Source organism: Mizuhopecten yessoensis, unplaced genomic scaffold, assembly GCF_002113885.1.
Source record: "Mizuhopecten yessoensis strain PY_sf001 unplaced genomic scaffold, ASM211388v2 scaffold11145, whole genome shotgun sequence".
Classification (NCBI taxonomy): domain Eukaryota; kingdom Metazoa; phylum Mollusca; class Bivalvia; order Pectinida; family Pectinidae; genus Mizuhopecten; species Mizuhopecten yessoensis.
Genome location: NW_018408902.1, coordinates 901,343 through 926,017, shown reverse-complemented (window position 1 = coordinate 926,017; position 24,675 = coordinate 901,343). Strand labels below are relative to the sequence as shown.

Here is a 24,675-nt window from a genome sequence, read left to right as displayed (position 1 = left end):
ATGAAATATATATTCAATGTATAAGCTAACTGAAGCACATTATGACAACATGCTCAACAAAAGATTTTTTTGAAATGAAACATTTTCGAGGTGTGTCAAGGGAGGTAATTGTGTATACTAAAAAACACTTGGAATTCTCTAGTGTTTTAATTTGTTGCAGTGGGATAAGGATCCTTCAATCACCTGTGATCACATGAATCTGTGGATCCACTCGTAATATTAGTAAGTCCTGTAGGCGTGTAGATATTAAAACCCTGCGGTCTCCTTAAAAATGCTCATAGAAATGTTAATTATACATACACATCCTTGGGTACGTATGAAATGCATCATCAATTTACTGAATTGTGTCATATCAACTAGCTTAATTTTGACATCAGGTTGTCTGAAATGTGAAATCAATTTACCTGAATGTGTAATCAATTAAGTGGAATGTTTTGTCAGTTTATTCAAATGTTATTTCAATTAATCGAAATGTGTCATCAATTCACTTGAATATGTCATTGATTAAAAGAAGCTTATTATTGTTAAAATGGAATGGGTCTTCAATTTACCAAACTGTCATGATCATCAATAAACCAAGTAAAAAAGACAAGTAAAAACAATATCTTACATCTTCCCTGAGTTTGAAACTTTATAGAATTGCAGACATCCAAAAATATCAAAATTATGAAAGTCTCTCTTTCTCTTATAAATATTAATGCAATATTCTAGAGATGATAACCAGTCTATATCATTCTATACAAATATATGAAGATGCTTAATATATACATGTAGGTATATATTATGACATACATGCTGTATAAAGAGTGACATTATTAGTGTATAGGGATGATCAAAGAGAATAAGTCATCATCACTTATACTTCATGTATTTAATGTAGTGGACAAACATTACTTTCTCCCTACCTGATCAAGCTAGAAGAGCCTGGTCAGCTTAATGTAGTGGACAAACATTACCTTCTCCCTACCTGATAAGCTAGTAGAGCCTGGATAGCTTCATGTAGTGGACAAACATTACTTTCTCCCTACCTGATTAAGCTAGCCCGAGCCTGGTCAGCTTAATGTAGTGGACAAACATTACTTTCTCCCTACCTGATCAAGCTAGTCAGAGCCTGGTCAGCTTCATGTAGTGGACAAACATTACTTTCTCCCTACCTGATAAAGCTAGTCTGAGCCTGGTCAGCTTAATGTAGTGGACAAACATTACTTTCTCCCTATCTGATAAGCTAGTAGAGCCTGGATAGCTTTATGTAGTGGACAAACATTACTTTCTCCCTACCTGATCAAGCTAGTCAGAGCCTGGTCAGCTTCATGTAGTGGACAAACATTACTTTCTCCCTACCTGATAAAGCTAGTCTGAGCCTGGTCAGCTTAATGTAGTGGACAAACATTACTTTCTCCCTATCTGATAAGCTAGTAGAGCCTGGATAGCTTTATGTAGTGGACAAACATTACTTTCTCCCTACCTGATCAAGCTAGTCAGAGCCTGGTCAGCTTAATGTAGTGGACAAACATTACTTTCTCCCTACCTGATCAAGCTAGTCAGAGCCTGGTCAAATAATGTTATGGACAAACATTGCTTTCTTCCTATGCTATCTGCTGTAGCTGTTTAAAGCCTGGTTAGCCTAACGGAAATTGAAAATTCTGTCATGACATATATTGGTTATATCTGTAATTAAAGTTTACAAATATTTCTGGATTTTATGTCAATAGATGCATATGAATATTTGGAATCATGCTACTTGAATATTTCAGTATTATATGAACAAATTGGGATCAAATAATTTTGTTAGTCAGTTTTCATTTCAAAATCTAAGTAGGGTTTAGACATTTTAAAACAATAAATTACTGAATTCTTGTTGCTGATTCAAATTCAGCTTTTAATCATTTATAATTACTCCTCAGTGGCTACTGTTAGGATTAGGAATTCTATTTATCAAGGAGTCAAAGTTAAGGTTCAAGGTCACAGTCATCATCATCATCATCATCATCATGTTTCTTTATATATAGTGAGAGAAAAAAGGTGTGTATTTATATATGTCTTATAATTAAATCTTGTTAAAGGTTAGTATTTATCATTTACTGATTTGGATACAGAACATGAATTGAACCTATATTTGGTTACTTGCATGATCAAACAAATGAATGCAAATCATTTTCAAGCATATATACATTTCGCCTGAACTTGATGTACATGCATTCTGCTCATCAATCGCCTTGTGTGTGATATCCATCTGTACACACAAGTGTATGAACAGAGTCAACATACCTTCCTGAACGGCCTGATTGAAACATAATGTATCAGGTAGGGACATTGAAGGATAATAATGTGTTAAACACGACTTGGCCCGAGTCATGTATGATTTGACCCATGATGACCTTGATGTACAAAGAGTACCTGGCCGAGACCCTATTTAACATTCCAAGAGGAGGGAGTGTAAGTATGATAAATGATGTGTTTTCGTTGAAGAGGTGAGAGAATGTACCCTGTTGTGTCAGACCAATGTGGTCTTTTCTCCACACTGGTCTTCAAACAGCTCATTAGCCTTCCTTTAGGGAGGAATGGTTTATAACTTAATTTTTTATGGCACTTTGTGCCAGTCACATATTAATTAAACACTTACATTTCCAAGGATTTATTAGCCTAGTAGCAAGATGTAAAATGAAATTTTCGAAAAGAATTCCTCATCAATTGTCATTGGACTAATAATTCTTTGCGCTTGATACACATGCAACCTAATGTAAAAATCAGGTATGTTTTGAGATACCCGTATTTGTTAAGACTTAGAGTTGCAGGGGACATTGTAATCTGTCCATCTGTCCTGCATGCTGGTCATCTGTCTGACAGTACAGGTTACATTCAATCCTTGTTGCTACAATAGTGCAAAGGCTGTGTATTTAATGTCATTCAAATCTGTTTAAAAACAATTGGGTTTAAGGTTATAGTCATTGAAGAAAGTTTAAATTTCTGGTGAGCATTCATAACAACAACTTCACATCGTAATCTTGATCAAGTAAGACAATATCTGGAATGACTTTTGTGTCTTAAGGTGTTATGGCCATGGTCAAATTGGTCAAATTGCTGTTATGCCTTAAATAGCATCATTTTCAAACACATTTTCATAAAACCTCATGCACAGTCAGCTATGAGAATACTTCAAATGATTTTGTGTTTCAGGGCACCTAATAAATGTCAAGGTCACCATATAAGAAAAGCTGTCATCACTCTCTAACCACTTTATTCATGAATGAGATCTTTATTATCAAACTTTATGCAATAGTCAATTCAAATAGCGTAATAAGAACGAGTTTGTGTCTTTATACTCATTATAGAAATCCTTTGTCACTCTGTCGACTTTCTAGACTTTCTAAACTCACGTGAACAGATTACAGGTAAATGCAGAGTGTACTAACAAGGCACTGTTGACAAGATGCAGGCCGTATGCTCTCCGACAGACTGTTGTGTGTACCAAGAGGATATGTCTTTTTCAATGCCTTGTACACATACAGTAACATTATACAGTATAAACAGGATTGTCATGTTTGCTACCAGAACATGTCGTTTTTTTCGTTGTTTATTACTAGTGTTAAAGCATTGTAGAAATATGTGAAGTTGTCTGGTGTTACACCTGATAGTAGTACATCCTCGCCTTTCTTCACGGGCAGTGTACTGAACAGGTTTCTTCCTGTCATATCTGACCTGTGGGTTAAAACAAATTCTGTGAGTGATATATAATCTGTCTGAGGATTGTTGCTGGTCCCTCCCAGTCCTGATCATGTGTTATATGTAAACACATAAATAGCATGTAATAGGTCACTATATATATAGGCCCATTCTGATTCCACAGTGATATTGTCCTGTGGTATTAGTAGGCTGGGCATTCCCACCACTGCCACATTAATGTGGAGTGTAAGTTATACACCAGGAAACAGGTCAGCAGGTTCACTTCTCTTGACAGAAAACAGCACCAAGATTACAATCAACACATGCCTGAATCAATGAGTTGATTTTACAATCTAATTGATTAAGTTGACCTAGATTAAGATAAGCTGTAATTATATAATCACGTACATGTATATACAATGTATGTGTATATGCATGAGGAAGGTATAAGTTATCTTCAAGTATGCTGCTACAATCTTTGATTTAATCAAGATAGCTAGGGATAATGGGAGACAGCTATGGTGATTGAGGTAGACAACTAATTAAGACTATATGAAAAGGGACAACTGTATCGGTAAAGGGAGCTCGAGACAACTAGGGAGACAATTCTTTTAAGAAAGGGACACACAGGTATAGAGCATGAAAGGAGAGGGTAACAAACACTTAATATAAAGGGCATTATAAGCCATAACCTATCCATTATACCAATTTAAAATACTCATGTGGAGCATGAACAAGGGAATTATCTCCACTGATTGGAGAGGATAACGGTACCATTTATCTGTCTTTACTGATTGATCAGCACATATTGCCCTGTGTTATAGTTAACCATGGTACGCCACTGTGACTTTTTCAGGGCGTGAATGGTCCCCCAATAGTCCAGTGTCACTGGAGTGAGTGGATTGTTTGTGTAGGCTTAATAAACCGGCCAAATTGGCCAGCCGGCCGTAACAATTTGGACACATCCTAAGTTATTAGAGTACCCTTTCCTTCAGCTCCTGCCTCATGGATCCAATTTGGCTGCACAGATTTGATTTTGTGTCCTTTCCAATGAGATGTAGTCCAAATAAAAAAGGAAGAACCAGCCAGCTTAAGGTTATGGGACAGTTACAGAGATTGAGATTAAGACATGTCAATGTTATTTGGTCACTGCAGTCAGTTTGTTGAAAGAACTGTTACCATAGTGACGTGAGAACAAACCAATCTGCTTCTGTATGACAGACGATTTATGTAAACATCCAAAGGTGACAGTCTGACAGAATGGTTGATGGAGGCAGTCTGTACATGGGTGACAGTCTAACAGAATGGTTGAGGGAGGCAGTCTGTACATGGGTGACAGTCTGACAATGGGTGAGGGAGGCAGTCTGTACATGGGTGACAGTCTGACAGAATGGTTGAGGGAGGCAGTCTGTACATGGGTGACAGTCTGACAGAATGGTTGAGGGAGGCAGTCTGTACATGGGTGCCAGTCTGACAATGGGTGAGGGAGGCAGTCTGTACATGGGTGTTAGTCTGACAGAGAATGGGTGAGGGAGGCAGTCTGTACATGAGTGACAGTCTGACAGAGGATGGTTGAGGGAGGTAGCCTGTACATGGTTGACAGTCTGACAGAGGATGGGTGAGGGAGGCAATCTGTGCATGGGTGAGTCTGACAGAGGATGGGTGAGGGAGGCAGTCTGTACATGGGTGACAATCTGACAGAGAATGGGTGAGGGAGGCAGTCTGTACATGAGTGACAGTCTGACAGAGGATGGTTGAGGGAGGTAGCCTGTACATGGGTGACAGTCTGACAGAGAATGGGGGAGGGAGGCAGTCTGTACATGGGTGACAGTCTGACAATGGGTGAGGGAGGCAGTCTGTACATGGGTGTTAGTCTGACAGAGAATGGGTGAGGGAGGCAGTCTGTACATGAGTGACAGTCTGACAGAGGATGGTTGAGGGAGGTAGCCTGTACATGGTTGACAGTCTGACAGAGGATGGGTGAGGGAGGCAATCTGTGCATGGGTGAGTCTGACAGAGGATGGGTGAGGGAGGCAATCTGTACATGGGTGACAGTCTGCCAGAGAATAGTTGAGGGAGGCAGGCTGTACATGGGGGACAGTCTGACAGAGGATGGGTGAGGGAGGCAATCTGTATATGGGTGAGTCTGACAGAGGATGGGTGAGGGAGGCAGTCTGTACATGGGTGACAATCTGACAGAGAATGGGTGAGGGAGGCAGTCTGTACATGGGTGTTAGTCTGACAGAGAATGGGTGAGGGAGGCAGTCTGTACATGGGTTACAGTCTGACAGAATGGTTGAGGGAGGCAGTCTGTACATGGGTGACAGTCTGATAGAGAATAGTTGAGGGAGGCAGGCTGTACATGGGCGACAGTCTGACAGAGGATGGGAGAGGGAGGCAATCTGTACATGGGTGAGTCTGACAGAGGATGGGTGAGGGAGGCAGTCTGTATATGGGTGAGTCTGACAGAGGATGGGGGAGGGAGGCAGTCTGTACATGGGTGACAGTCTGACAATGGGTGAGGGAGGCAGTCTGTACATGGGTGACAATCTGACAGAGAATGGGTGAGGGAGGCAGTCTGTACATGGGTGACAATCTGACAGAGAATGGGTGAGGGAGGCAGTCTGTACATGGGTGACAATCTGACAGAGAATGGGTGAGGGAGGCAGTCTGTACATGGGTGACAGTCTGACAGAGGATGGGTGAGGGAGGCAATCTGTACATGGGTGAGTCTGACAGAGGATGGGTGAGGGAGGCAGTCTGTATATGGGTGAGTCTGACAGAGGATGGGTGAGGGAGGCAATCTGTACCCTTGTCACATTTTACATGTTATTTACAGATGCCAGATACAACATTCAAGGATGTCTGGCCCATTGATACTTCTTTCAACATATCCGGTATATGCCTATTACAGGCTACCTACATTGTAAGACTCCATTCAAATTCTGAAATTTGTGGTCCATGACTATGTATAAACACAACCTGGAGAACTTTTTAACTATTTATTAAGTTTGATTATACACTTTTATGGACAGATACGTATAAACATGTTAATTTGAGACGAAACAACAAATGCAGTAAAACAATATTGGTTACAAACCACTTGGGATCTAAAACGTTATGGCAGTTCAATATGGACATGTTTGTTGGAATATACATTGTATGACATAATAAATCGGAATTTTACAGGACGAAAAAAAATTGGGAAAATATTATAGCACATGGATCAATGAAAATGTCAAGGATTTTTTTCCATGTCACGGATTTGTGAGTCGTATTACCACATCTTGTGGATTTGGGAAAAATAATCACATGGATACAAATTTCATTCTACGTTAAACATTTCCAGGACTCTGTGGAACACTGGAAAAAGCAAGCCACCTTATATACACAGGTAATAGACACAACATATCCTATGCCTATATTCTAATATGTAATTACTAATTACATATTAGAATATAGGCATAGGATATGTTGTGTCTATTACCTGTGCTTATATAGTGCCTGTAGCATCATCAAAGGATTCATTTTTTAATCAATTTTGATGAGGTTTCACCCCAATTCTGAGACAATAACTCATTCTAAAACCTCCCTAGGTCTGGAGACTTCAGCATGAAATATTGGACTGTCGCTAAATTGAAATGACAGGCTTCTTCAGATCTATGATATTTCTACAGCCACGACACAGATTGAGTGATGCACCCATAGATACAGTGACTTGAAATCTCTTGCCCCTTGTTCATTTCATCTATGTTGGTGATAAAAATGTAAATGTATCCTGAAGAATTTGATAGCTATAGCCTGGTACACATGTATATTACCATTTCTGTGCACTTGAAAGTCGTTTTGTAGTCATTCAATCAATATCACTAGATTTATTTGTTACAATATGCCACAGTGCTTAACTATCTAGTCATTTGGTATTCAGACTTGGCTAAAGGAACTGTTAGTTCTATATCAGCCCTATCACTGACTCCGTAGTGTCAGGTTTTACTTCTCACTAAGTCATCTCTGTTTCTCCTATAGTAGCAATGTAAAGATTATTTTGTAAATTAGTGTTTTAAAAAAATGTAAAGGCACCTATTACCTATAGGTTTACTACGGAATAATATCTTGAAGTAATTGAAAATAGATATATACAGTTTAAATCATTTGAAATTTCGGGGCACCAGTGATTTGGTGAAAATAATAATTGACATCATACAACTTACAAGTAAATGATGAGTAATTACTTGGGAAATGTACATACATTTGGAGAGAAATTGTATCCTTTAACAGGATGTTGCCACTGTTCTCGGAAGAAAAGTAAAGGGGAAAAAGAGTAGTAATTGTAAAAATGTGTCTAGTCCCCGACATCATCATCGCAGGCTTGAGACAGTGATTTGTACTCTGGCCTACCGCTGTGTTAATTGCTGGCAGGGTTATCTGGGTAACGACCAGTGCTAATGTTGTAACGTTTACACTGATGATGGTAACTCTTCTATGACCTCCGCTCGCTGAAATTTCTACTTCATATGCATTACACACTGTTACGGCCGCTGATCTTGCATTTACATGCGTACTCATAATAAGACCACATCATCGGGTAATGACTTTCTTAAGGGATATTTATTTTGTGCACAGGGAATTCTAAATCAGTTTCATTTTCAGTAGATGGAATAGCCAATGTAGGATTGGGCAATTAGCAAAACTCATTTAATGGAATAGCCTTTCTTTAATTAGTCATGTGATGTGTTATTTACACGCCATTAGTCGGAACAATCCAACAGGGATGTGCAGTGGCAGTTCGAATGATTAAAACTACCTGGAGACGAGCTAATTTGCATAGTTGAGTGTTTAAGAATTGACAGTTGACATGGTAATGCATTTTCTGTAAAACTTTGGCCTTTTCTTAAGTGAAAATTGTACCAATGGGTTTGTACAGGCATATGATTTAAAGTACAAAGAATAGATAACTGCTATTGTAATTACATCAGATTAGGATCAGGCCAGGAGTTTTTAAAACATTTCATGACTTGATTGTTACGGGTAATTGGCTGATTTTACTCTTATCATTGTAAATATATTGTTTAAAAGGAATCTGCTTGAAATGCTTGTTATCTATGGCAATGATATAAAATAGTTATCAATTACCCTACAATTACATATAGGTATTTTGCAGTAGTAAGAATGGACACACTGGATTAAATATTTCAGTACATTACCAAAATGGGACAATTTGTTTTGCCTCAATTCAATATGGTAGAGAACCTAATAAGGATATTGGCTGATGGATGGGCCATGGGCATTCAGTAAGGATATTCAGTGAGGTGACAGACATTATATACAAACTGACCACTGTTTCTGGATATATACGCTGATGGATGGTTCCAGTACGTATACTAGAGAGGGAGATGTAAATCTGTTGAGAGGTTTCCAGTTTTTGGTAATAATTAAAGTATCTGTCTAACTTTTGACCCCAGAAGGTGCCATTTTGTTTTTCTTTCTACACTTACAGTTTGTGACAAATCTTGTATCAAGGTTATTTGTTGTTAAGGACTTCTAATTGTCCAGACTAAAGAGTTCGCCTGTACACAGAAAGTGCCTTGCAATCGACTAATGAGGTTCACTTGATTTAAATTCATATAATTTTATGTCAATATATTCAGAATATTTCATATAAAAAAACTTGATTTTCTTTCATTCTGCTTGAATGTGTTCATTTAACATCATGTTTTACAATATTTTTCGTCTTTTCAGGTAGTGGTATGACTACTGTCACCATGGATACTCATGGATGACCTTGTGTGACCTTGAGGATTGCCCAGGATGACCCTGTGACTACAGGAAAGACTACTGTGTTGTACCCACCTCGGACCTAATATTTAGACAAGAAACATCCACATTCCAACATGACGGATCACCAGGATTTAATCTCGGAGATTGCCTCCGTGGAGAAGATGCCCACGCAGGACAGACTTAAACATGCAAAAAAACGCAGATCCCAACAACTAAAAAAATGGGCAAACTACGAAAAACAAATTGAAAAGGACTCAAAACGTAAAAAATCAAAAAGCCAGCAGAGGAGGAGTGGGAATCGGGCTAGAGTGCGATTTCCTGGCAAGATAGTTCTCCTGGAGGCAGCAGCCAGGAATGATATTGATGACGGTAAGGATGACAGACAGTACACCTTAAAAGAATCAAGTTACGCAATCGTTTCTAAAATTGAAGAGTTATTAGAAGTTAATGAGACCATAGCCCTATTGCTCTACAGAGATTACTGAAACATAGGCTTGTCTGTAGACTTTAAGGCTTTAGTCGCCATTTTAGCGTGTACTTTAATTACCCGGTGTAATCCATACGTCTCCCGTCAAAATTTCGCATCACTGCATTCCTCTAAATGTGAACATAAAAAGTTTACTATGTCGTACTTACATATAAAGGTTACGAGTAAAGGTTCTTGGATTTGCTACAAGCTTATGTCGCACTAAACTAAGGTCGTTGATTTCTTACCTTCAAATGTCATGTTGAACGTGTCTGCTACACCCTTGTGTCGCACTAAACTAAGGTCGTTGACTTCTTACCTTCACATGTCATGTTGAACGTGTCTGCTACACCCTTGTGTCGCACTAAACTAAGGTCGTTGACTTCTTACCTTCACATGTCATGTTGAACGTGTCTAAAGTTATTATTTTTTCATTTTAAAATAAAATTAATTTGGTCTGCTGATCAATACTTCTGTACATTTAGTACATATTTTGGTGTTACTATAAGATTTCCGTCCTCGGCTACTGTAGGTTTCCTTACTCATGATATAATAGGCTGGTTACCTAACTGGTGTACTTGTGTAATTGGTGTGGTTGTGAAAATATGATCTGCAGGAATGATATGACACACTCTAAATTGCAATCTCTTTAAACTTTTCCTTATTTTGAGTCAAAATTGCAAAGATTCTAGCCGCGTAAATAACCTGCGATACGGTAATTAAAATGTTGCTTGTGTAATTACATGATTCGTCAATGATATTTTTTTATGTTTGACAATCATCAATTAACTTGAATAACATAATTATAATCATCAAGACAACTTCATCATTTTTTTGTGTCGCCTACGACGGATGTCGGAAAGACACATAGGCGTTGCTTTTCCTACAGCGGGGTCGGCGTCGTCAACAATGTTAAGCTTTTGAGTTTAGCTCTGTTTCTGACAAAGCTACACCAACAAAACCTCGATCATAGATGTAGCATTGGTAGTGGAGCCTACTGCACTAAAAACATTTCATTGATTTCTGCATTTCTTTGGTAAAAACCTCAAATTTATGGACTTAAAAAAAACCTCAACGTTAAGGTTTTGCGTTTAGCTCTTACATATTAGGCTGTTTCTGACAAAGTATAAATGCTAGAGCAACCAAACTTGGGTCATAGGTGTATCATGGGATGTATAGCTGAATGCATTACACTCTTTACTAGCATTTCAACGATTTCTGTATTGTTTTGCTAAAAGCCTCAAATTTCTGGACTTAGAAAAAAACTCAACGTTAAGGTTTTTCGTTTAGCTCTTGCATATTAGGCTCTTTTGGATAAAGTATAAGAGCTAGACCAACCAAACCTCAATCATACATGTATCATGGGTAGTAGAGCCTACTACTCTGAAAACATTTCATGGATTTCTGCACTTTTTCTGATAAAAACCTGAAATTTCTGGACTTTAAAAAAAATCAATGTTATGATTTTGCATTTCGGTCCGTTTCCTTATGGACAAAGCGTGGCAGGCGACACATATAATTATGCGTAATTCTTGTTTTTATTCAAAGATGAGGAGTTTAATTAAATTTACAACAGTTTTGAAACAAGCTATAAACTTGTACTTATCACTCTTGTGGGCCTGGACGATATATCTGTAGGGAAATTGGTGGAAACTAGTGTACTTGGCCAGGTTCGACCAAGAAATAAAACCTGCACAACAATCGTGGTGAATCGATGGCATTCATAGATAAGTCAGGGATTGTACATCAGACTAAGTCATTTTCGGGACAAAACTCTCTTCAAATGCGTTAATATTTTTATTAATTTCACAACGAAAATAAATCCTATTGCGGTGATGTCATATTAATCAAATTGCTGTGATATATCTATAAATCGTATTTGTTCGTCCAATTGTGTTTTGGCAATAAGCCAAGACTTAAGGCAATGACAAGATCATGCTATATGGTGGATGTACAGTAGAATCAAGCCAGACTCATGTATACATGTATATATAATCCTCATGCATTCATGAAAACAAGAAGGAAGAGAATCTGATTAAAGAAGTGAAGCATGAAGTTTGGAGATAAAGGCATTGGATTGGCCTTCTGTAGAGTGAACAGTACTAGTAACCACGATCAGGAGCCACCAACTTGAGGAGGAATGACCCTAGTACTATATCTAACATGGGGATGACCTCTCCTGGAGGAAGGCTAAATCATTGGAGGGACATCAAAGATGGATGTTGATGTATTTGTCTTGGCACACCATACACATCATTTTCAATATCTCTTTAAAGTGCCATTACTATTGCTATCATGCATACATAACTCACACTGTGGTCGAGGAGCAGGAAATGGCCTGCTGGTCGATAGTTCACTTGGTGGATCATTTGTAGGGTTCCAGTTTTATTGCTGAAAAGGACGTCCTCCACTATCACATTGACATTTGTATTTTACCAAATATGGCTTCAAACTAGATCTTTAGACTGGTGTCTCACATACTTGCCAACTTTTTAAAATTTCCAGCGGAGAGATTCGGAGTGTTCAAAATTAAAACATAAATATATAGTGTGTGTATCACCCCCTAGAGACAAAATAACCCTAAAATGACATATTTTGAGTGTTGTTCTTTCAGAGGAAATCACCAGATCTTAGAAGTTAATTACTAAATTTAAGGGTCCAAAATCGGGAGTCTCCTTCCTCCATAGGGAGAGTTGTTCAGTATGGTCTCATGATCGAGCTCACACTGTCTTGATTTATGAGCTGTCTGCTGTTACTAGGGCAGACATATATTTTATACCAGGAATCCTCTGTTTATTGGGAGACACATATATGGGGCTGTGTAAATGAATGACAAACCCGGATCTACTATCAGGGGACTGTGTGTTTATTCAGACCTATTTAAAGAGATTAATCTGCACAGTTATGTATATTTGTTATTATATATATTATTCTTACATTTGATGTACAGAGTCACAAATCCTCATAAATGTGGTGTTTGAATTACTTACCAACTGAAGTAAATATTAAGGAACTTTGAAGCCTGGACATAAATATTTTAGAATGATAATTCTAAAGAGCATTGAAAAAAAGACAAAAAATGTATCTTTACTGTTTTATGACGCCTTTTTAGGGAGCCAGAATAGGGTATGGTTGTTCCATGTACACAGCATAATTATACAGTCTTTATTCTGGTATGTGTCCATGGCAGGATATAGGACCCAGGCTTACACTAAGAACACCACTGAGAAATGATTTATTTACTTCCCATCAGAACGTTCACACAACGGCATAAGTGACCATCATTGGGTCATCTGTGGTGAATTAGGCCGGAGTCTACCCATGGGCCAATCAATAAACGAGGATGAGGGAGCATTTAACACCCTTATTAGGTTGGCAGCCATGACAGAGCAGGCAGATAGCCCCATATTCCCAGCCTGGTAGAACACTAATGGGGATGATTGAAAAGCAGCCCCATCCTTATAAATATGAATTACAGATTAGTGCCATGTATGGGAATTAGTTGCTGTGGTCACCGTCCACAGAGCATAAGTCGTGGATATCGGCCTCACATCTAACAGCCTTAATGACAGCCAATTTGACGAGCGCCGTGCATAAAACTAATGTATAGAACGTATTATGACAGTGATATATCATAACATTGCTACAATAAAACCGCATCAATGTGACTGTTTGCTAATATTCAGCTTTTAAAACTTGTGCAAACATAATACAAAATAAATGCAGTTTGCCACCACTACATATACTCACTGAGGATTGGAATGGGCCCCGAGAACCTATTAAACAATATTTCAATATTATCATCAACTGTGCTGTAACAATCGGTATTTATACATGCTTTGTAATAACTTCCTCCCCCTGGGCTCAGATAAAACGTGGCACCAGTACTAGTTCCGCAGGGAACACTAATATCAAAAGTAGACAAATCTCACACAGATTGCATAATATGCAAATGACAAAAAGTCATTTCTTTTCATTGAATTGAATTTCTGATGATTATATAGATTGAAAAGTAGCTTGTGATAAAGTTGACAAGTCGGACAGAAAGGATTATGTAAATGTTTATCACATATAAATAGGCTTAGGGGAAGCGCTTCCCAATATGTGTATATATGTATAAATTTAACTCGGAATACAACATAGATAAGCCGCGGCTGTTGGTTCTCCTCTACACTGCTTAATGTACAATGTATAAAGGAATGTGAGATTCAAGAATGATCACTTGTATTAAGTGTTTCAGTGTATACTGAAAACGGATTTAATAGAGCATTTCAAACAAAACAATAAATGAAAAAAGTTGGATTGATTTAAAATTATTAAAAGGTGTAAAATTCCCACATAAGTTTAATAAATATCAAATAGGAACTTGTAGGGGATTGAGTTTCTTTTCTATCAAAAAGGAAGTGTTATTATTTGACTCGTATTTCAGCGAGGTAGCACTACCGTATATATAAAGTTCCAGGCATCAGATCTGCACTATCATAATTAAAAAGAGGCGAATACCCCAACATACAGCCTCCAACACACATACACACATTTATCACAAACATGGAGGCAGGTCCTGAATGACCTTCGCTGTTAATATAGGATACGAAACCAAATCCAATCAAACTATTGCAGAAATAGTTCATTTAGTAACTCAACATGTTTGATACTAAACCAAATAAAATCAAACTATTGCAGAAATAGTTCATTTAGTCACTCAACATGTTTGATACTAAACCAAATAAAATCAAACTATTGCAGAAATAGTTCATTTAGTCACTCAACATGTTTGATACTAAACCAAATAAAATCAAACTATTGCAGAAATAGTTCATTTAGTAACTCAACATGTTTGATACTAAACCAAATAAAAACAAACTATTGCAGAAAGAGTTCATTTAGTAACTCAACATGTTTGATACTAAACCAAATAAAATCAAACTATTGCAGAAAGAGTTCATTTAGTCACTCAACATGTTTGATACTAAACCAAATAAAATCAAACTATTGCAGAAATAGTTCATTTAGTAACTCAACATGTTTGAAATTGGTCTGCCATATTGTAGCAAACTAGTATTCCACTGGATGTTACGTATCGGAAATTCAGAAACATTTAGGAAAAGATTTTTTGCAAATCAAAAATGTTAAAAAGTTCAAGTGTGTGTATTATTATTTTAGCTCACCTGGTCCGAAGGAACAAGGTGAGCTTATGCCATACCGTTGTGTACGTCAACAATTTCTTTAAACGACTTCTTCTTAACCACTGATTGGAATTTAACTAAATTTGACTGGAAGCATCCGTAGGTGGTGGGGATTCAAAATTGTACAAATGTTGGGGCTGACTCCCCAGGGGGCTGAGGGGCAGGGCCAAAAGGGGTCAATTTGGCTATATTGCTATAAGCGACCTCTTCTCTAGAACTAAAAAATGGATATCAACCATATTTGACTGGAAGCATCCCTAGGAGGTGGGGATTCAAAATTGTACAAATGATGGGGCTGACCCACCAGGGGGCTGAGGGGCAGGGCCAAAAGGGGTCAATTTGGCTATATTGCTATAAGCGACCTCTTCTCTAGAACTAAAAAATGGATATCAACCATATTTGACTGGAAGCATCTCTAGGTGGTGGGGATTAAAAACTGTACAAATGATGGGGCTGACCCCCCAGGGGGCTGAAGGGCAGGGCAAAAAGGGGGCAATTTGTCTATACTGCTTTAAGCGACTTCTTCTCTGGGACTAAGAGATGGATATCAACCATATTTGACTGGAAGCATCCCTAGGTGGTGGAAATTCAAAATTGTACAAATAATTGGGCTGACCCCCCAGGGGGCTGAGGGGCGGGGGCAAAAAGAGTTATTTGGCTATATTGCTTTAAGCGACTTCTTCTGTAGAACTATGTCATGGATATTGATCATATTTGGGTGGAAACATTCATGGGAGGCAGGGATTCAAAATTGTACAAATGGTTGGGATGACCCCCCAGCTAAGGGGCGGGGCCAAAAAAGTGTATTACTTGGAATTAGTTGAGATCCCCACCATAGAACCATGGTATATAATTGCTGAGTATAAGATTGCTCATTTGATTCCAGGATGGCACTAGGGTCTGGCCCCGCCCTTGGAGACATAGTCCCTGGGCCATAACTTTGAAATTGTTGAGATCCCCACCCCAAAACTATATATACAAATGCTGGGCATAAAGAGACGAATGCAGTCATATATCAGAATAGACCCTGGGGTCTGACCGAACCCCTAGGGACCTAGTTATTGTTGGACTTAAAGAGACAAATGCAGTCATGATATTAGAATTGATCCCAGGGTCTGCCCGACCTTTGCAGACTTAACCCCTGGGTCATAACTTTGAAACGGTTGAGATCCCCACCCCAAAACTATATATGCAAATGCTGGGCAAAAAGAGACAAATGCAGTCACGATATTAGAATTGATCCTGGGGTCTGGCCACAACCCTAGGGACGTACATGTAGTTTCTGAGTGAAAGCTTGGAAACAGTTGAGATCCCCACCCAATAACCATACATAAAATTGCTGGGCATGACAAAATCTAATACAGTTATGCTACAAGGATTGGCCTTGGGGTCTGGCATATTCCCTTGATCTCATTTGGAGAATATTTTGCCATGATTGCTAAGGTATCCAGGTGAGTGATACAGACCCTCTGGGCCTCTTGTTGAATTTCTGATACATATTTTGCTCTTTTATCCCTCTAGTGCGGAGACTTTTGACCCAGGGAGTGAACCCTAACTCGACCAATGAAGACGGACTAACAGCCCTTCACCAGGTATGTGTATTAGTAAAAACTCACTTCATCAAGTACAAGTACCTAATTATATACTTCCCAAAGATCAATTGAGATTTTATATGACCTTTGTGCATGCATGTCTACTTACTCATTTTCTGTAATTATAGCTTCTGATTCAATTACCCATCATGCAGTGTTTGAACATACTGATTTTTTTTCTTTTTGTCCTATAATTTTAGTAGAAATAATTCTAAATTTCTAACCAGAAATCTTTTGAATTCTCTTGCATGTCCTAAACAAAGTGTGATAGTTTTGTAACATGATACAACTAACAATCACGCCCCATGCTGTTCAAGTTCTATGAGAGTAGCAAATTTTCGGAGGCAAGTTAGGACATACACTCCGGCTAATTACTTGAACAGACTCATGATGGGCAAAAGTTCAGGTGCAGAAGGCTATTTAGATTTATTTTTATGTGTAATTAATTGAGATCTAGAGATGTAGTTTATTTTGTAATATGCTAATTTCATCAGAGATTATTTTACATGATGGCCCGGTAGATCTTGAATTCCAAAACATAAAACAAATCATGTTCTTACGTAGTTCAGAAATAAATGGTGTTTGTTAAGAGATTTGATGACCAGACATAAACCAGGGCTGACCAGACAGATCAGGGATAGAGCTGTACGGTAATCACACGTAATATAAGCTGGTTCCGACAACATTGTATAGTGTTGTGTTTTTGAACGTATTCGGAATCAAAATCGGCGGTACCCAGTTGTCTAGATAAACTCTAATCCTGTGGTCTTCTTCAATTCATTGATCCTGTATTCATCTGTGAGCCATAATGATTTGATTAGTGGACTTCACAATCACAAGTTCAAAATACGAATTTGAATTTTACTAGCTGCAGACATTATGAGATGAATCTTTACAAGGACAGATTGATATATAATAAGGCCATGTTATAACCACTGTTAGGAAGTTCATGGGTGGTAACCAGTACAATTCAGCAGAAATTAAATGAATCTAAAAACCCCGGCTATTCTGCCAACATTGCCTTAAACCTTTACAATTTTACCAATATTTCCAAAAACTTCCACAATTCTGCTGACCACACAAAAAACATACCTTTCTGCTGAAAATGCCAAAACCCCAATTATTTCGTTGACATTGCCAAAACCACTACCAATTTGCTGGCAATGCCAAAATCCTGATGTCACTCTGAAGACAAAGCCCAAACCCCCTACATGTAGTTACCACACCCTTGATGTAATGTTTCCCATTGTAGCTGATCTGATCAGGTTAAATTGCTCGTTCAAATTTTGAAATTTACATGACAATTTCACTGTGCTGTGAATTCAGCCATTAAAAGGTAATCTAGAAAATGTGTATATAATATACAAATTAAAAGAAAGGACAATCCAGATGGATGTGCAAAGTTGAGTAGACTTTCGATACAGGTGCCAGACGATTAACCTTGGGACACTGTCCTCTCCACACCTCCGGAGCGGTGATTGATGAAGGGAAGTGAGGCTGGATAGGTCCTCTTATAGTACATCTATTACACTCCAGTCTAAATCTGAAGCCCATTCATCTTCTCCAGGAATTTACCACAGAGCCAAATAAAAATATAAATAAAAATTGCACATTTAAATATAATAAGAATAACTGTCAAAATAAATCTGAGAAGTTTGATTTTAAAGCAGTGTAAGCTTAACCCTGCTTATTTAACCTTGATCATGTGACATTGACTTTACCTTTTCCATTTATGTGACAGATTACCCCTGTGTATTTTCCAGTGTTGTATAGATGACAGTGAAGAGATGCTGAAGCTTTTGTTGGAGTTTGGTGCCCTAGTGAATGCCCAAGACAGTGAGATGTGGACACCGCTACACGCTGCTGCCACCTGTGGGCACGTCCACCTCTGTAAACACCTCATAGACAAGTAAGTACTGATCTCTTATCTGTATGCCTTACTTACTGATATATACCATACTTACTGGCACTAACACCATATTTACTGGCCCTTACGGCTTACACCATATTTACCGGTCTGGTATATATACTATACTTACCATACAGGTTCATATACCATATTTACTGGCACATTAATCATATTTTCTGGTGCGGTATATATACAATATTCACTGGTACATATACTATATTGACTGGTACTTACCTCATATTTACTGGTTCAGGTACCATATTCACTGGTAAAAAGCCCACACTCATTAATAAGCCCACCAACTTGCACATTTTCACAATCTACCTGGGCCCAGGGAGCAAGAATTGGCTTATATAATTATATAAGGGGGTAGGGGGGTGGGGGTGGGTGNTCAAGTGTGACCATTTAAAACAGAATGTGGCTTGAAGACTCTTTCAAATTCTTCAAAAAATGTTGACGAAATAGGAGTTTTGATTAATTAATCAATGGAACAAGAAATTCATCGTGATCATAGAATTTGAGTTTGAGTATGAGAATGATTTCATGAATACGGGCCCAAATGTCCAGCTTTGATCTCTAGACGTTAATCTCTGCTTTAAAGTGTAAGAAATATTAATAATTGATTGGCCTGATCAGATCTGAGATATACATTTTTAATTTAGGAATTTTTGCTTTAACAAAATGTTTTAATGTAAAAAAACCTTTTTTGTAGTTGAAAAATGGAGTTTAACAAGTTTTTAAAGTTGTTACAACAACATGTTGAAGATATCAATGGGAGACAACTCTATATAATGTTGATGTATATGATAACAAGGGAGACTGCTCTAGACACTGATTACTCAAGGCTCACTTAATATGTTAGACTTGGAGTTGGTAAGACATCTGGCATGGTGGCCATGGGAGTCGCATAATATGTAAGATGTCATTTAGACTTGTGACATGGTGGGGATCAATTAAAAGTAGGAGTCTGTTTCAGTAAGATCGTCTGCTGGATATCCGAACTAGTCAGTAGTGAATCAGATGTCAGATAACACTATTAGTTGGCTCAGTTTCCTGGTTTATATATATTGCATGTTGACATGCATAGTGTAGTTAAGGAATGTTTAAAACTGGTTGTAAAGATCGTCACAGTTCTATATAATCACAGACATGTATATAACAGACTTATTGACAAACTCCGGTCCCTGGTACAGAGGCAGGCTTCCATACCAGATGGAACGAGGCCCTCAGATCATCATCAATTGTTCACCCTTCTTGACCATGTTGCTCACTGTCATTGGTCCATCAATAATTCTACACCTAAGTATTATTAGGGAGGCATTCACCTAGTCCGAGTCCCTGACCGATCGTATTTACTCTTGATGGATTTAACGGACATTAGCGTTTGCTGTGTGTTACAGGACACAGAAGTTTAGAGCTTCTTTTAATGAAAAAAAAGATAGATTAGACTGTACAAGTACCTTATAGGGCTGTTAAGTTATTCCTGTCCTGGGTCTATGTTACCTATCAAAGTGGAAGTGTACTATTATATCCTTAGCTGACATTACGTTACACCTACCAAAGTAGGAGTGTAACTTGTCATAACGTTGGCTCTCCTGATTTCTGTCAAATATCAAACACATGAACTTTGAACATTTCTTTAATCCTGAGTCGAAGAAACTTATGTCAGTCTGGCAGCTTCTTTGAAAAAATTCTGCTAAAACAACCAAATTTGACTTAATTAAATTATTATAGTCAAATGTATTAACAAACCATCTTCATGATCAGGTAGTGTAAAAAAAGTGGTATCTTAACACAGGTGGTCTCTTCACACAGGTGGTCTCTTAATACAGGTGGTCTCTTCATACAGGTGGTCTCTTAACACAGGTGGTCTCTAAATCAGGTGGTCTCTTAACACAAGTGGTCTCTTAACACAGGTGGTCTCTTAACACAGGTGATCTCTTAATACAGGTTCAGTTCACAGTGAAATCACTACCATAGGGATCATTTAAAGTGGTCTCTTAACACATGCAGGTGGTCTCTTAATACAGATGGTCTCTTAATACAGGTGGTCTCTGAACACAAGTGGTCTCTTAACACAGGTGGTCTCTTAACACAGGTGATCTATTAATACAGGTGGTCTCTTAATACAGGTTCAGTTCACAGTGAAATCACTACCATAGGGGTCATTTAAAGTGGTCTCTTAACACATGCAGGTGGTCTCTTAATACAGATGGTCTCTTAATACAGGTGGTCTCTTAAAACAGTTGGTCTCTTAATACAGGTGGTCTCTTAATACAGGTGGTCTCTTAATACAGTTGGTCTCTTAATACAGGTTCAGATCACAGTGAAATCAATACAATGGGGATCATTTAAAGTGGTCTCTTAACACATGCAGGTGGTCTCTTAATACAGGTGGTCTCTTTATACATGCAGGTGGTTTCTTAATACAGGTGGTCTCTTAATACAGTTGGTCTCATAATACAGGTGGTCTTTTAATACAGGTTCAGTTTGCAATGAAATCACTACCATAGGGAACATTAAGAGTGGTCTCTTACCAAAGTCGGTCACTTTGTAGAGAGGTATATGGTTGCATGACCAATCTTTGTTTATTTTAATAGGCTCAACTACCATACACAAACTCATCTGTAATAAATAACAATCCTGAATGGGGTCACAGTAAAATTTGGTTATAAGTTTGAGATGTATATTTTTTAAGAGGATTGATTACTAGCACGACCAACAACATTTACCGTAAACCCCTCATCATTCTGTCTCTGCAATTGTTTCCTATCCTATCTCGAACACTGCAATCAGGGCATTTTAGTACAAAGACGTAAAGCGTAAATAAAAGTCGTACTAACCTCACCATCCATATATTAGACCTTAACCTGATTGACCATAGCTATATTACCATGCTGACCCTTGGTATAGAAAACCAGCCTTATTTGAATATTGACGTTTTGAAATGTAGGTCAAATACCAAATGTTCAGAGTCAGCAAATCCATGATCAAATATATAATCGCGTAAAGGACAGGGGGAGTCTTGTTGATATGATATAGTAGTTGGATGTATATGTTTAGGACTCATTTTAAATCACAATTTTGTGGAATGCTCTTGCATAACCTTTCCATGAACTATCGTATATTGAGGGTCTTTTCTGACTCATATGAAGTGATTTCATTCAAAACTTTGACTACTCAGAAATACAAAAAGTCGTACTTTTTAATGATTACATGTGATTTGAGGGAGGGCTGAAATTTTAATTGCTATTTTGGGAAATATGTGGGTAAGAGTCTGCAGGAATATTTTCAGAATTAGCCCAGCATAAAAATTTAAAAAAATGTTATCGCTAAGTTTCTGATAATATGTTAAAAGAATTCTTAACTGCAATATTAACTGTGAATTTTTTGATTAAAAGAATCCCTCAGGTTAAGAATTTGAAATTGAAATATCTCTCTATAATTATATAATATGCCAAGTTATTATATTGCACAAGTTTTTAAAATTATATACATCTGTATGTATCTATATTTTTGGGGGGTAGCGATGGGTTGAGTGTGTAGGGGATAATTATCAGACTAGAATTATGAGAATATTTTGTTTCCTTTCTGTTTTTGCTGTGAGATGATAAACTCGCAAGTGGCGTAAGTGAGAGGTAGCGTTTCACTTATCCAGTCTGACCCCCTTAGAATAAAAGCAAGGCGATCTTTATATTTTCATTCCCAAAGTTTATTTACATAATTAAATATTTTACTAACAAACAAGCTAAATACTTACTATACAATAAAAGTTATCAATTCTATCTTGCACTTCATAATTTTCTGTTAACCATTTTCTTATTAATATATAGTAATTAATTTTTACTCATAATTATTCCTTATACAACATAAAACACTTCTTTTTCAATATTATCGCTTTTACATTTACAATTAAGAGGTGTACTATACAATACAACCATAGTGATGGTCAATTGTCTTACTGCTTGACCAATAAATGCAGAATTTCGCATCATGTGATCTTGATCACCAAGGGTCGGTTTGGTACCCTTGCTTTGGTGATAAGCCCGGGATCATAATTAACTGACCATGTCACTATGTTCTTGTTTAACCGTGTTATGTAAGAACAAGTTGAACGTGACTGTTTACATATAAATACATATATCAAAGTACAAAGTCTGAAAGTTCTGGACATCATGACCTTAGTGTTAGGTTGACATTACAATTACTAGTCGGCTTCATTGTGTACTTTCCTCAATCCTTTACAATCGTATTCCTAATGAGTGACTTTTTAATCTTTCAATTACGCCAAGACCTGGATTATAAACTGTATGAATCCTACGACCATTGGCGTTGGATTTTGTTTGATAATTCCATATACTGTATCAATAGCATGTAGGCTAAACTTGATTAACACAATAACACAATATTTTGATATACATATAAATTCTTCATAAAATTGTTACAATACAATAATCTCAATAAAAATATAAAATCCATCGTAATAGATGCATAGAATGAATTCTGAATTAATCAAGACAAGTTTGGGTGTATTTGTTTGAGGGCCGTGAGGGACGATGTGGGACGATGTACTGTCATCCTGTTGCCCCCATTGCCCAATTGATCCCATACATAATTAGTCTTGGTTGATGTCCGCCACAGAAGTAGAATGCCGCCATATTTTGTGATCATTGTGTGACAAAGTTAATCAAGTGCATAGCTCAGCTATTGATTTCTGAATTGAATAGCTTCATTGCAATACTGGCAGCTGAGAAGTATACACTGCGTCGACCTCATAAACCAGGGTGATTCCTCAAACCTTCCAACCACATTGTGTCTCGTTGGTAACACGCACAGATAATAGCCTCTAAAATCAAATTCTAAAACCTTTTATCGTTTCTTTTTTTTTAACCTATGTTAGATTAAGGTGCTTTTCATCAACAAAATCTGTATAAAGTTCTGTTTAAACTTAGAAAGCGTTAGTGATGAAAGTATGAAGCACTTAAAAAATGTAACAATAAGGTCCTTTTCATCAACACAATCTGTATCAAGTCCTGTTTAAACTCACAAAGCCTTGGTGATGAATGTATTAACACCCTTAAAAAACACTGAGACCTTATTTTTCAAAGACTATTTAAATCTCATAGTTTGATAATTATGTTTTTAAACTTTTCAATCATTGCTTTTCTTAGTTGAATTATGAAACTTGTCATTTCCATGATGAGTATTTCCAAGCGATCTACTTAAATCACCTCACATATTGTTTTGGTGAGGATTTTCATGATTCTTTTAATTTTTTGAAAAAATGTTGTTACAATTGTTAAGATAGTCATGCTTGTGAAGAAACTGGCAAACACAGTCTCTACTAAAATGAGAATCCATTGAAAGTGTAATTGATTCACATTAGGGAGCACCTATATAAGGAACAATGGAGTACTGGCTTCCTACTGGTAGTAACGAAGGGCGATTCAATCTAATGTGTATATCCCGGTAACAGCTAACGTACTGATGGCAATTGTTAAACACTGGATATAATATTACAGTCTTACTCCTCCTGGAGAAACCCGTGACGGATGTTGGTGCATAGCACATCTGCTGATGAATATTTTGCAAGGATGATAATCCGATTTTAGTTGAGTTAGCACATTTTGTGTGTGAATGGGGAGGATACAGATATGCTTAAAGATTTGTATTTCTAAATGTGAAATAGCAATATTTGAATTGAATTGTTAAAGTGAAATAATTGTTAAGATGATAATTTTGATATGAGCAGGTTAAGGTAGAATTCTGAATCATTTAAAGTTGTTTCAAATTCCCAACAAGCTTTAACAGAGTTTTCAATTTTGAGGCTGGATTATTTTTTTCTGGATTTGATTTGCTCTGTTTATTCAAAATGAGACAGATTCAGCAACAGAGGTGGTCTGTCAGTGTGACTGATTGTACAAACTCAGAGGATGGTCTCCTTTATTGGATTAAAGACACTGTAGGAGTACTTCTAAGTGAACGTTACAATAAATTAGAGAAAGGGTTGTAAGAGAGTTCTGTTAGGTTACATAGGGGGTAAGATAGATATAAAGGATGGGAGGTTAAGATAGGAGGGGG

General features: G+C 37.5%; 1 protein-coding gene across 5 annotated transcripts in view; it reads left to right on the top strand.

The window, feature by feature from the left end:
* LOC110466865 (protein phosphatase 1 regulatory subunit 16A-like) overlaps nt 1-24,675 on the top strand; it is a 74,721-nt gene that overhangs the window by 20,513 nt on the left and 29,533 nt on the right. For 4 of the 5 annotated variants that reach the window (XM_021523666.1, XM_021523662.1, XM_021523665.1 and 1 more), the window contains exons 2-4: nt 9,403-9,810; nt 16,615-16,685; nt 18,449-18,594. In XM_021523666.1, coding sequence (XP_021379341.1) covers nt 9,555-9,810; nt 16,615-16,685; nt 18,449-18,594 — 473 coding nt within the window. In that variant the 5' untranslated portion in view covers nt 9,403-9,554. Of the gene's footprint in view, nt 1-160; nt 223-9,402; nt 9,811-16,614; nt 16,686-18,448; nt 18,595-24,675 lie in introns of all 5 variants that reach the window. The other variant, XM_021523663.1, reaches the window with a different exon arrangement.